The sequence below is a fragment of the Erythranthe guttata genome, chromosome 10 (genome assembly GCF_056151865.1).
Source record: "Erythranthe guttata isolate IM_541 chromosome 10, IM_541, whole genome shotgun sequence".
In the NCBI taxonomy this organism is placed as follows: Eukaryota; Viridiplantae; Streptophyta; class Magnoliopsida; order Lamiales; family Phrymaceae; genus Erythranthe; species Erythranthe guttata.
In genome coordinates, this window is record NC_142542.1 from 4,217,212 (window position 1) to 4,230,194 (window position 12,983).

At 33.7% G+C, this 12,983-nt stretch overlaps 3 protein-coding genes and 1 pseudogene across 3 annotated transcripts; 1 reads left to right on the top strand and 3 right to left on the bottom strand.

The window, feature by feature from the left end:
* Positions 1-56: 56 nt before the first annotated feature.
* LOC148767318 (ubiquitin-like-specific protease 1) lies at positions 57-2,560 on the bottom strand. Its single transcript, XM_088823633.1, has 8 exons — positions 1,727-2,560; positions 1,567-1,651; positions 1,326-1,415; positions 999-1,223; positions 804-919; positions 652-718; positions 449-563; positions 57-333 (listed from the first exon to the last, which is right to left on the bottom strand). Exons 1-7 carry the CDS (start codon positions 2,110-2,112, stop codon positions 483-485), a joined length of 1,050 nt encoding a protein of 349 aa, XP_088679759.1. The 5' UTR covers positions 2,113-2,560; the 3' UTR covers positions 57-333; positions 449-482.
* LOC148767319 (uncharacterized) lies at positions 2,364-5,067 on the bottom strand. Its single transcript, XM_088823850.1, has 9 exons — positions 4,925-5,067; positions 4,722-4,800; positions 4,077-4,200; positions 3,879-3,971; positions 3,151-3,762; positions 2,919-3,068; positions 2,692-2,832; positions 2,437-2,607; positions 2,364-2,369 (listed from the first exon to the last, which is right to left on the bottom strand). Coding segments are annotated over exons 2-9 (1,299 nt in total). The 5' UTR covers positions 4,724-4,800; positions 4,925-5,067.
* A 94-nt stretch (positions 5,068-5,161) lies between these two features.
* LOC105975945 (putative receptor-like protein kinase At5g18500) lies at positions 5,162-8,411 on the top strand (annotated as a pseudogene).
* A 3,177-nt stretch (positions 8,412-11,588) lies between these two features.
* NHL3 (NDR1/HIN1-like 3) lies at positions 11,589-12,760 on the bottom strand. Its single transcript, XM_012973353.2, has one exon. It carries the CDS (start codon positions 12,528-12,530, stop codon positions 11,811-11,813), a length of 720 nt encoding a protein of 239 aa, XP_012828807.1. The 5' UTR covers positions 12,531-12,760; the 3' UTR covers positions 11,589-11,810.
* Positions 12,761-12,983: the final 223 nt, after the last annotated feature.

A 12,983-nucleotide genomic window follows, 5' to 3' on the forward strand; every position in this document is an offset into this window, starting at 1 on the left:
AAAAGATAAAAATATAACTCTCCAGGCCGTAAGAACTCATTAAGACCCACAATCCATCACTATAAAAATCATTTAATCAATAAAATCAAAACATACAATATCCCCAAAGTCCGTCGGATTCAAATTTATCCTAAACCAAAACCCAAATTCAATAAAAAAAAAAGAAAAAAATCAGTCTCTAAAATCATCTGCAATTAATCATTAAACGAAAGAGAAAGAAAAATACGGAGGACCACAAAATATGCTAAAAGCTAACAAGAGTAACTGCTCCCAAGACAAACGAGCTCCAAGATTAACTATGCACGAAGATGAAAAGCTAAAACTCCATAACACCTATCAAAGCACAAAATAACAATGAATTAGCCCCACAAATATACCTCGAAAGAACCACTACAATGCAATACAAAATGCAATACATAGATAACAAATGCATTAAAATCATACTTACCATTATCAAGAGTCTATATCAAGCATAAAAGTTCCTATCTCGGCGAAGCGAACATATTGTAATTGCTTCTGTATAGATTAATGGCAATTTGTTGTCGGAAGATATCAGATTGCTCCTAATAGGCAATAGATTCATTAGGCCACAATAAAATTAAGCATATATGTAGAAATTAAATTATGAAGTTATCTAATTAAAAAAATTACTTCTGACAGCTCAAATGCCCCCATCTCAAACATCATCATCATGCACACATATACTCCACAATCGAACCTGTTGTTACATTATGCATACTGATTAATGGTGATAAATAAATTACAGAATATCTTAACACATTTATAAATATGAATAGAAATACCCATTTGGTTGTAAAGGAACCCAATCTGGATCCATATAATAGAACTTATTCGTTATATTTTTTATCTTGTACTTCTCTGGCTGCCATTTTTGAAGCACCTTCTCCATTCGAACGATCTGCAATTATAAAATAATATTAATAGAATGGTCGAAATTTATTCAAATAACATGTTCGATTTTTATGTATTTTTCCAACCGCATTATTGACTATCTTTTTTCTATATTCACGCATCCCACTGACAGGGGCTGAATCACAAATGGAGACAGTCCCCGAATCCAAGTCAATAATAGCAAGGTACCAATGACGATCACCGTCATGTATTGGTAAGTATATTTGAGCACAGTCTTCTATTCGACTTTTACAATAATGAAGCATATTTATGATCTTCTCATCAGCATAGTGTTTCATCGAAATAACTTGCTGCAAATAAAAAATTATTTGTATTAGTAATTAATAATATATACAAAGTTATCTAAAACTCAAAACTTTAGAATTAAAATTAGAATAGGTATCGCATCATACCGCAAACATCGTAGGGAAGCACCATCGATCGTGATACCTCGGATCCTCTGTTGTACTTCGTGTGCACATATACGCTACACAGTCTATCACCTATATTTTCAAAATTTATGTAAAATTAGCTACCACCTAAATTTGCAACATTTTATGTAACATTAGCTATCACCTATATTTCCAACATTTTATGTAAAATTAGCTGACAAATAATCAAAATACTATAAATTGAAATTATGCATATGCTTACATCTGCAACTAAAAACTTGCCAGGCTCCAAACATTTCAAGGTACTTCTGCTACATCCCAGTCTTCCAAAGTTTACCACCCAAGTGCTGTACATTATATAAGAAAAAAAATTAAAAAATAAATTAAAATGTACATAAGATAATTAGAAGTGCCTAATTTACCTCGAATCCAAGTTAGGATTAAACAAGTATTCAAGAAGGACATCGTCTGTTGTTGTTAGGGGGTTCGGTGGCACGCTCTCACGTTTCGGGGTTAGAGGTTGTTCATTGTCAGGGATGACAATTACAGAGTTCTCTTTTTTTTTTCTCAACATAGAATCATCGGTGTCGTCACCTGCGACATTAATGTTTGATGAAATAGGAGTGTTACTCGTGCTCTGACTGATTCCAAGCAATGTATTCCGGATTATTAATGGAATTTTGGACTTCAAATTGTGCAATTCTTGAAGTACACTGTCGATTTTGTCAAAAGATTCTTGAATGCTTGTTTGGTATCCAAATCGGTCTCCATTGACATGTCGGTTCACCAGCTCATCCATTGTGCTCATTAACTGGGCAACTTGTTTCTCGCTACTACTTACTCGTGCACTTAACAATGAAAACTGAGTTCTACTGCCAAAGTCATCACGTACGCAATATTTTTGTTTTTCAATGCTACTTACTCGTGCACTTAACAATGACAATTGTTCTCTTGTGTGTAAGTCATCACGCACATTCTCGATTTGTTGTGTCACATGTGGATTCCCGATCGCCTCGCACACATAATTTTTTTGTTTTTCGATGCGACTTAATCTTGCACTTAACACTGACAATTGAGTTCTTATGTATGAGTCTTCCTGAACATTCTCTTTTGGCACATGTGGATCCTTGACCTCATTACTTTTGAATAGCCCAGACACTCTACAATCACCACCTTGTTTGTTCACAGACCTCCGTTGCTCACTTGGCGAATCTTCATTTACATCATGAACTACTCTCCTCGCTGTGGTTTTATCCATGGAATTCGTAGGCATGGACATGTCATCAAAACCGAAAAAGTTTGCCTAGAATTTTTTTTTAAATGAATGAATACAAAATTTATTTGAAATCTATAACTAATGATAAACAAAACATAAAGAATAAGTTACCTTATCATCACGGATCCCATTTGAATCTATGACCTTATCATCATGTTCGTCAATCAGTACATCAGGAACTACTCTCCTAGTTGTTGTGTTATCCATGGAATTCGTAGACATAGACATGTCATCAAAACCGAAAAAGTTTGCCTGAGGAAATTTTTGAAAATGAATGAATACAAACTTTATTTGAAAACATATAATTAATGGTAAACCAAACATAATGAATAAGGTACCTGCTCCCTCAAATATCTACTATCTTTTTGCACATCAGCAGTTAAGAAATTGATCCTTTGCTTCGTTAGAAAGGCCAAGAAAGGCCTTTCAGTGGTTAAATTGAGCACAAACGGTGAATTTTGTGGGCGTACAATTGCAAGATAGAACACCTATAAATGACAAAAAAAAAATTCAGTGAAAATGCTTTATCAAAATTAGATATTGAATTTAAATGATTGATAAAATTTATACCTGGAAAAATAATAAACATCCAGATATGTAAGTGCCTTCTTTATTCTTCCACTTCCTGATTCCATCATTTAGAGTATTTCGGATGAGACCCGCCCAATTAAGGTCTACAATATTATCTACGGCCACCAAAAGATTCAAATAGTGTACCGGGAATTTTTGACTGTAACTCGGAAATAAAACCGTGCCAAACAGTAACACCAAATACATTAACTTAAACTCTGTATCAGTACTCGTGCAACTTTGAAGTTTCTCCAACAAAGCTACTATGTCTATTCGTCCATCAACGATTTTAAAAATATGTCTATACTTTTCCAGCCCCTCTGTGCTTGTAGTGTCTAGTGTAATATCTTGACCTGTTGCAGGTACCCCTAATGCATTTCTAACATCTACATCACTGATAACATAGCGCTGAGATTCAATACTAAAGCAACTACTTTCTGGGTCATATCTCTCTATAAACCATTTCAATGTAACTTTATCTATCTGATCGAGCTGAACTTTGGTAAGTGAACCAAATCCCATTAGTTCAATCACTTTTATCTGAGAGCTGTGAAGATTCTTATTGACATCTATCAACTTCCGGAGAGAAGTTCGGTGTTCGAACATTGTAACCTAAAAAAAACAGGTTCACAAATTAATATTTAATTATATATCAAAATTCATTTGTAAAAAGAATTACCATATAAATTCATTTATGATTAACATGGCCATAGAAAAAAGATACATGCCTTCTCCTTATTAACAAAATCGTGACATTCTTTGCGATGCCGATCCTCGTATTTATTAACAATCTTGTCAACGTTACTCAATCTTTTTGCTTTCTTGACATTCGTAAGTTTGGAGACATGCATTTGGTGTAAATAAAAATAATATCAATTACTTACTGAATAACTTAAAAAATAATCCAAAATCAAACAGCATGATACCTTGTTGGACTGTGTTGATGTCGATGGCAACTCAACCTTCTGTAACTTTTGAAGAGTTTCCATTTCATATTCCAATTCCCAGCTCAGTGAACGCTTTAGTTCTGCAGATCCTTTATCACCACCCCTACAAACAAATATGAATAAAATATGTTAAAATATCCTTTATCATCATTCCACATGTAAGACCTCGTTCATACACTTTTCTCCTCTTGTCCCAATTTATAAATGGCAAAAATGTGTTAAAATTCCTCTTCATGTTACAGCAACACAGTTTCTATGAGCTTATTGGAACAAGGCCAGAGGCAAAAGTGGACCGGTAATGTCCTGATTGTCAGTCCCTAAAACTTTGCACTTATAATGCCGAGCAGCAAAATCTAGAAATATAAAACAAAAAAAAACGGTGGACCGAAACAAGAGAAATATGGACCTATTTTTTTCAACAATACATTGAGAGGGAAAGGAACATTCATTAGTCTGATATTGGGCATCAATTTCAATTTCATCGATTCAAATATGACTCTATATAAAACTAAATTTTAAACGCATATACTATTAATCTTTACAATTATAACTGAATATTAGTTTCCAATAAATATTAATTTTTCAGATACATAGAAAAGGGGTTTGAGTAATATAATCACTTACATGAAGCAGGCAATACCAATGACGTCCTGGATGAATGACTTGACACGATTGGAGAGAGGAGCGTGTGATAATTGTTGACCTAGAACACAAAAAAAAGAAAATTTTATGAGCGCGTGAAATTCTTAACCTAGAACGACAAAAGGGAAATTTTACGATTTGTATTAGGGTAGGAATCTTAATACGCAAATTGAAATAAGCAATACCCAGTATTCCAGCCCAGCCAAGCCCAGCTAAGCCCACCCATTAGCATTATACTTTCCCAATTCGTATTCTCTTCGTCGTCGCGATCAGCAAGAAACACCCATAAGACCGTAACTAGACTTGCTTTTTGCGGCTGATTCCATCCATCTTGAAAGGATATAGGCAGATTCGGGTCATATGTGATTGAAGAAAATATACGACGAACATGAAAATGAAAGTAAAGAGAAAAACGAAAAAAGATGTGGACTTTGTCTGTCTGTGAGAAATTAAGATGGGTCATATCACACAGCAGGAAGGTGAAGAAAGAAAGCATAAGGGAAGACGAGGAGGGCAGAGGGCTTTGGGTTGGGGAACTCTGCGTGAAGAAGAAAGAAGAAAGTGGGAGAGGAGTGATGACATTTTATTATTTTTAATTTCCAATACTTCCCATTAATTTACTACATTTTATAATATCAGCATTACCCTATATTTTATATTAGGGTTAAATACAAAATCACCCCTGTACTATGGACTTTGTATCAAATATCCCATGTACTATACATAAATACAAAAACCCCCTACTGTTATATTTTTTCTAAAATCTAACGAAAATACCCATGTTAAGCCAATAAATATAGGGGTTTGTTTGAGCCATTTTTCACTATATATTTTACCATTTTCGGTCAACTTTATGTGGAAAATTTTGGTATTAATATTTTTTCTCAAAAACATCTAATTGCTAAAATTTTTGAAAAAAAATGTAATGTGAGGGGGTTTTTTGTTTTAATTTTTTAGTTCTTCCAAAAAAAAATTTTAAAAAAATAAATACATTTTGGCTATGTACCACGAAAACTTCAACTTCTTAACGTTTTCGCGTTTTGGAAATGTTTCGTGTCAGAAACTCGAAGTAACATGCCAGACAACTTATGGGTCATTTTACAATTTCGAAAAAGTTAGAAACATGTTTGAATAGCAAATATACAAATATTTTTATTGTTTCACAGTTCCATTAGGCCAATCTTCATGATCAATAGTTTTCAGGATTGCAAATAATGGAAATGAAGAAATCTCTCGATCAACTTATTCTTTACAAAATAGAAGATACAATATATGCAGATGTAGTTACAAAATATATGCAACAAAATGGAAGATGCAATAACATATGCAACTACGATTTGATCTATTAATGTTGAATTTGTTAAGAGTAAACTGCAAAAACTACCCCTGTGTAATCTCGAAATAGCAAAAACCCCCCTGTGATAAATAAACTAGCAAAAACCTCCCCTGTGAAATTATTTAAATAGCAAAAACCCCCCTATGGAACTATTTGAGGGTTGACTTGATATAAAAAGACACAAATACCCCTGGAGTCTTGCAATTAATAAATTCTTATATTTTATAAATATTTTAATTATTTTATTTAAAAAATAATCAATTTAGTTGTTTACTATTTTTTTTTAATTTCTAAACAAACAAATTAAAAAGAATAAATATACATATAATATGTATATATATAAATACATTTTGAGGGACAATTTTGTCATTTCAAGTCTAAAAAATCAGCTAGGGGGGATTCTGCCTTTGACTAAATTTCACAGGGGGGTTTTTGCTAGTTTATTTATCACAGGGGGGTTTTCGCTATTTCGAGATAACACAGGGGTAGTATTTGCAGTTTACTCAATTTGTTAAACTATATTGTAACATCTGATAGTCAATAATAAATTTAAGATCTTCTTAGAAGTAACTTAACGGCAATATTCAATGATGTGGAGTTGCAGGGAAAGAAAGATTGGGATGAATTAGTTTTGGTAGATTCCAAGGATATTCAATCAGCAGGTTGTCTCGAAAAAGATGTTCAAAAGGGTATTTCATCGGCGGCATTTAATAACAATAAGCCTTATCCGAGTTCAGCAGCTTCACCTTTACCAGGTCTTGCTGAGCTGTCGCAGCCTGATTGGGGACATTGGTTTACTCTGAGGGATCTTCAAAGTGCAACAAACAACTTCTCAAAGGATAATGTTATTGGAGAGGGCGCCTATGGAATTGTTTATCGTGGCCAACTCGTAAATGGTACAATTGTGGCTGTTAAAAGGCTCATAAATAACTTGTAAGCTAACTACCTTGACGATGATAATTAAATTGAGTTATTTTTCATTATTGTAACTCTGTTTTTATTTATGTAATGCAGAGGTCAGGCAGACAAGGAATTTATGGTGGAAGTAGAGGCTATTGGTCATGTGCGGCATAAAAACTTGGTTCGACTTCTGGGCTATTGTATTGAAGGCACCCACAGGTAATGAGCATGTAAAACACATTCAATGATTCCATATATATATATATATATATATATATATATATATATATATATATATATATATATATATATATATATATATATATATATATATATATATATATATATATATATATATATATATATATATAAGGCCGTTCAGTCGGTGGACTTGATGATGATGATGATGGATAAGATGAAATTCAGGGTGTTGGTGTATGAGTATGTAAACAATGGAAATCTGGAGCAATGGCTCCATGTAGGAGATCAAATGTTCCTAACATGGGAGGCCGTACGAAGATTCTGCTTGGAACTGCCAAGGCGTGAGTATCTGATTTTATCAACTGTATATATATGTTTGATCTTACTGTAGAATGAAATTAGTGGCGGTTGTCATGATGTGTAGGCTTGCATACCTGCACGATGCAATAGAGCCGAAAGTCGTGCATAGAGATATAAAGACAAGCAACATACTAGTTGACAGAGATTTCAATGCAAAGATATCTGATTTTGGACTAGCGAAATTGATGGGTGCTGGAGAGAGTCATATTATAATAAGAGTAATGGGAACATTTGGATATGTAGCTCCAGAATATGCAAGCAGTGGCATCCTCAATGAGAAGACTGACGTTTATAGCTTCGGTGTCGTCCTTTTGGAAACTATAACCGCCCGGGGTCCAGTTGATGACAATACTGGAAATCTGGTTGAGTGGGTAAAGATGATGGTTGCAGCAAAACGGTGTGACCAATTGTTGTACGCAAATATGGAGATGAGGCCATCCACATCTGCCTTAAAAGAGCTCTTTTGACAGCACTAAGGTGCGTCGACCCAAACTTTCAACAGAGACCTACTATGACCCAAGTTGTCCGAATGCTCGACTCTCATGAATATCCATTAATACCAAGACAACCTCGTACAAGACACTGATTATACATTAATAACACTGTAACAAATATACAACTAGTAATATACAATGTTTCATCCAATATTCCTCACAATCAAATCAAAGTACTTTTACAAGAATCAACGAAACAACCAGGTCCACAAAAGAATGCTATTTGTAATCTACATTCAATAGTTTTTTGTACTTTGTTCCCCTACACTTGAAACAGGTCTTGATAAACTTATCAATAGCTCAAGATTTAGTAGGCATTCAAAACTCTCAATACCATCAAAAGATAAATAATAATAATAATAATAATAATAATAATAATAATAATAATAATAATAATAATAATAATAATAATAATAATAATAATAATAATAATAATAATAATAATAATAATAATAATAATAATAATAATAATAATAATAATAATAATAATAATAATAATAATAATAATAATAATAATAATAATAATAATAATAATAATAATAATAATAATAATAATAATAATAATAATAATAATAAATAACAGCCACTTTCGTCTTGTAGCACTGATAACAAATTTATTGTTTCAATAGTTTGGTGTTTCAGTAGTAGGAGGTCCAGATCGAGTATTCAAGAGAGGCTGGCGAGCTTTTACTACAATGCTCATGTTTGGCCTAAAATCAGCTTCATATTGCACACACAATGCCAGCAACTGCAGCCACCTGTTTTTACCAATCAATAATCCATTAGTTATCCGAACACAAATTCAGTTTATTAAATGTTTTGGACCGCAAAAGCACACTCAATAATTACCTTTGCAACAGCCTTAGGAGGGTATTCTCCATTCAGTCTACCATCCACGCACTGCTTTACCTTGTCTTCGCTTAACTTTGGTGTTGCCTGATTCAATTTTGCCCATTAATCAATCAGTCATGTTCAAATTACAATATATATATATATATATATATATATATATATATATATATATATATATATATATAGAGAGAGAGAGAGAGAGAGAGAGAGAGAGAGAGAGAGAAAATGGCATAATATCCATGTTACAAGACTCTGTTGTCCCCTAGGCAGTGTATGATCAACTGGTTTACGCCCGTCAATAGTATATTTCTATGGAGAAAACAATGTATACAATGAATGAAAGTATATTCCATTAATACTATATACAACAGAAATGGATCAAATTGTAGTTCAAATTAGAGTTTCAAAGGAACTCCAATTCATTAGTCATAAGAATATCATACCCCATAAATCGAGCTCTAGATCCCTAGCTTAGAAATCGTCCCAATCCTCAAAAGTAAACAAAGTCTACGAAATTCCAAATTCATACATCAACTACAGATACGGAATTCCAGTTCCAGACTTTCAATTCAAACAACAATAACTAAAATAACCAGAAGCCTAAAATTTTGAAAGCACACTTTTTATCAACAAAAAAAAAAAAAAAACCCACCTATATAGAGCTCTGAATCTTTTTGCATTAATTTTTACCATTTTAGAGTTCCATTAATCTACAAAGGAAGCAATTTACTGTGAAAACAAAAGAAATAAATATTTAACAAGAATTTCAGTGATACCTTTGCGGAAGTCTTCGATTTCTCCGGTAGTGATTCGAAGAGACGATTCACAATAAAAAGTACAAAATCGAAATGTATATCGTTTTTCAATCGGTTGTGAATCCCGAGCCGCATTAAATAACCCAATAATTCCATCTATCATCCACCAATCCGAAGCAGTCTCTTGGCCATCGGAGAAGATTGAGAGTCGGGGCGGAGAAGATTGAGAGTCGGGGCGGAGAAGATTGAGAGTCGGGGATGAACACTTACAGTAATTTTCTCGAAGAATTTTCTCGAAACGATGAAGATTGAGAGTCAGGGCAAACGATGAACCAGTCTCTTGGCCACCAGTAATTTCTCGAAGAATTGTGTTGGATAAAAAATGTTAATTGGTAATTAGGGCTGAGATTTGACTTTTGAGGAAAATAATTAAAAGCTTTTACGTTTTAATATGTTATTGATTTTTTTAATTCTCAAAAAAAAAAGATTTTTTTAATTCTCTAGTTTAATTGTGTAATGGTAATATTGTAATTTTACTTGAAGTACGATGGAGTACGATGAAGTACGATATGTGTACGATCTAATTTTACTGGGTTCGTTCTAAAATTAATAAATACCTAGGTTCGTACTGAGTCATACTTGGATCGTACTTCAAATCAGCGGTTATAATTTTTTATTTAATATTTTCAACGCACCAGATTTATTCGTTTGGGTCCGAGAAGTACATACCCTCTCGGACCCTAGACAGCCCCCAACTTTCCTTCTATTTTTGAAAGCAAATTGGAGTTATTACTTATTAGAATGTTTATCTTTTAATTATGATGATTAAGATATATTAACATTTGAGATTAGATTATATTAGTCATGGACTAGGAGTCTAGGACCCATAATTAAATTCGATTTTATCAATTGGGAATCTTCTTGGACTTGTAGCTATAATCGTGGGCTTGTAGTTGTGATTTTGGGTTTAGGCCCATTAGTAGCAAATTATAGGAATTTAAAATCCAAATAAGTGATCTCGAATTGCATGGATTTTACAATTAAAGATAGAGCTATCTTAATTTCATTCATACAAATCCAAACTGAGCAATTTGTTTAGTCTAAATAAAACAAAAAAAATAAAAAATAGGTTTACCTAGTGTACCTATGTGGCTGGTTGCAGATTCTTTAATTACTAAAAAGGAAAAAAAAACGAAGCTCCAAAGCTATTTAAAAGTTACTACATTTTCGAAGCAAATAAGAGTATAAGACAAACAACAAAACCCGGATATCAATCTCCCGTCGAATTAAAGAATCTCACAATGCATAAAAACCTTATAAATTGAACATTAAAATCATATACATTAATTTGTCTAGCTTATATATAACATAAGAGTGAAAAGCTTCTCAATTGTATATTCCTTCCTTCCTCTAAAAAAGAATATATATTCCTTATTTTGAAATTTTCCCTGATTCCCTTTTTCAAATATATTGTCAAAATAAAAAAATAAATTAAAAATTAAAAACGACCAAATCATAGCACATATTTTGAAGAAGTATAAAACCTTTCATTTTTTATTTTTTTATTTTAGTTTGACAATTCAGTAAATATATTAATATATAATCTTTCAAGTAAGCAATTTTTTTGTATTATCTCATTTTATTCCTTTTTATTCAAAGCAAGTTTATAGGGACGTCTGACCTGCCACATGCTCACTTATTAATATTATTGTCAACTTGTGCTGCCAATTCAATGTTTTAATTTACACTGCAACGTGAAGAAAGCCGTTTTTTTATAATACTCCTGATTATCTATATGATTGAATGGATTTGATTCGTATATTTGATCAAATAACTACCAAATAAGTATACGTATACACACATGAGTGTGTAATTATGTGTAGATTTATGGTTCAAATTCACCTAGTGTAATAACTATTTCTAAATACACCCGATAAAAAAATCATGGAAGTAACAGAATGAAAACTAGTCGTTATTTATTCACAAAGAACACGTATGAAAAATGAAATATGTATGATCGGAGGACGATCGTATAATTTCATGACTAAACAAAAGAATAATCGTATAGAATAGCAAAATGATATATAAGAGGTAAATCAACGCACACGAAAAAATCGAATTAAAGCAGTATATCGGAGAATATATATATATCGGAAAATGTGTATAAGTGCGATCAGCGCCAATCGAAATCACACCTCTCGGGTTCGTAAACCCCAGACGCCGACGCGGTGCCGTTGGAAGTCAACGGGATTTTCAAATCGCAGTCAATCTTCGGCTTCACCCTCCATGATTTCACGAACCTGAACTTCAATCGGATCTTCAGATACAGCTTCACGTCGATTTCGTATCTGCCGGAGATTTTCTCTTCGTTGTAGTCCTTCATCTCTTTGGTTCCGAGGAGGACGATTTGCTGGCCTTTGAATTCGGCGATCTGAGAAGTGGTGTTCTTGTGGCCCTGGTAGAAATTGGGGAGCTGCACGGTGGAGAATCTCTGGCCGTGGTAAAAAGCCCTAGCTTCGATCTGGTCGTAGTAGATTCCGATTCGCTTGTTAGGGTTTCGGATCGTGAGGTTCAGAGCCAGATTGTAGTGGAGCGTGCTGTTGTCGAGGGTGAACTGGGTCAGAGTGGCGTCGGCGGCGTAGAATTTGACGGTGCTCGGCCGGAAAATGAGCCAGATGATGAGGACGGCGAGTCCGACGATGATGAGGATGGTGAAGATGATCTGGAAGACGCAGGTGCAGATGCAGTTCGCGATGCAGCTGCAGCAGCAGCTGAACGGGTTGCAGCAGCATCCGCCGCCGCCGCGGCCGGGGCGGTAGGAGGACTTGGCCGGCGGCGGGATTGAGGGGCCGTAGTAGGCGCCGTTCAGGTGAGCTTGTCGAGTGTCTGCCATTGTTGTTGATTGATGTGAGAGAAAGTGTGTTTGGGGGTTTCAGATAAATTCAAAGTGGTGGTGAATCGTGTATTTATAGGGTCTATAATGCAATTTAATGTAAATTATTAAATATCAAATATGTACGCGTTGTTTGATTGTTTGTTTGTGTGTGTGTTGTTTGTGTGTGTGTGAATAAGAGAATAGGTAAAAGGAATTAAGGAACACGGTGGTGGCTCATTTTGATTTTTGGGAATTTTTTTTTATTTTTTATTATTATATATATAGATACAAGGTAAATTACAATCACCCTAAAGTATGATTAAATTATAAAAAAAAAGCCTATTGTTTGAATAACTACAACTATCCATCAATTACGAATCATCTTACGTGTCCACCTGATGATATTAAATTCAACATATTTTTTTACATTTCGTGGAATGTTCTCTAATTTGTATTCGTTTTGTGCAAAAA

Bases quoted from the DNA above. Each gene is read 5' to 3' on its own strand.
- LOC148767318 (XM_088823633.1), bottom strand. From the start codon at position 2,112: ATGAGCACAATGGATGAGCTGGTGAACCGACATGTCAATGGAGACCGA. The intron at 1,652-1,726 runs GTAAATTAGGCA...TATAATGTACAG, and splicing joins AATCCTAACTTGGATTCGAG to CACTTGGGTGGTAAACTTTG. The intron at 920-998 runs GTTGGAAAAATA...TTATAATTGCAG, and splicing joins AAAAGATAGTCAATAATGCG to ATCGTTCGAATGGAGAAGGT.
- LOC148767319 (XM_088823850.1), bottom strand. The intron at 3,972-4,076 runs GTATCATGCTGT...ACGAATGTCAAG, and splicing joins CATCAACACAGTCCAACAAG to AAAGCAAAAAGATTGAGTAA. The intron at 2,833-2,918 runs GTACCTTATTCA...AAATTTCCTCAG, and splicing joins GTAGATATTTGAGGGAGCAG to GCAAACTTTTTCGGTTTTGA.
- NHL3 (XM_012973353.2), bottom strand. From the start codon at position 12,530: ATGGCAGACACTCGACAAGCTCACCTGAACGGCGCCTACTACGGCCCC.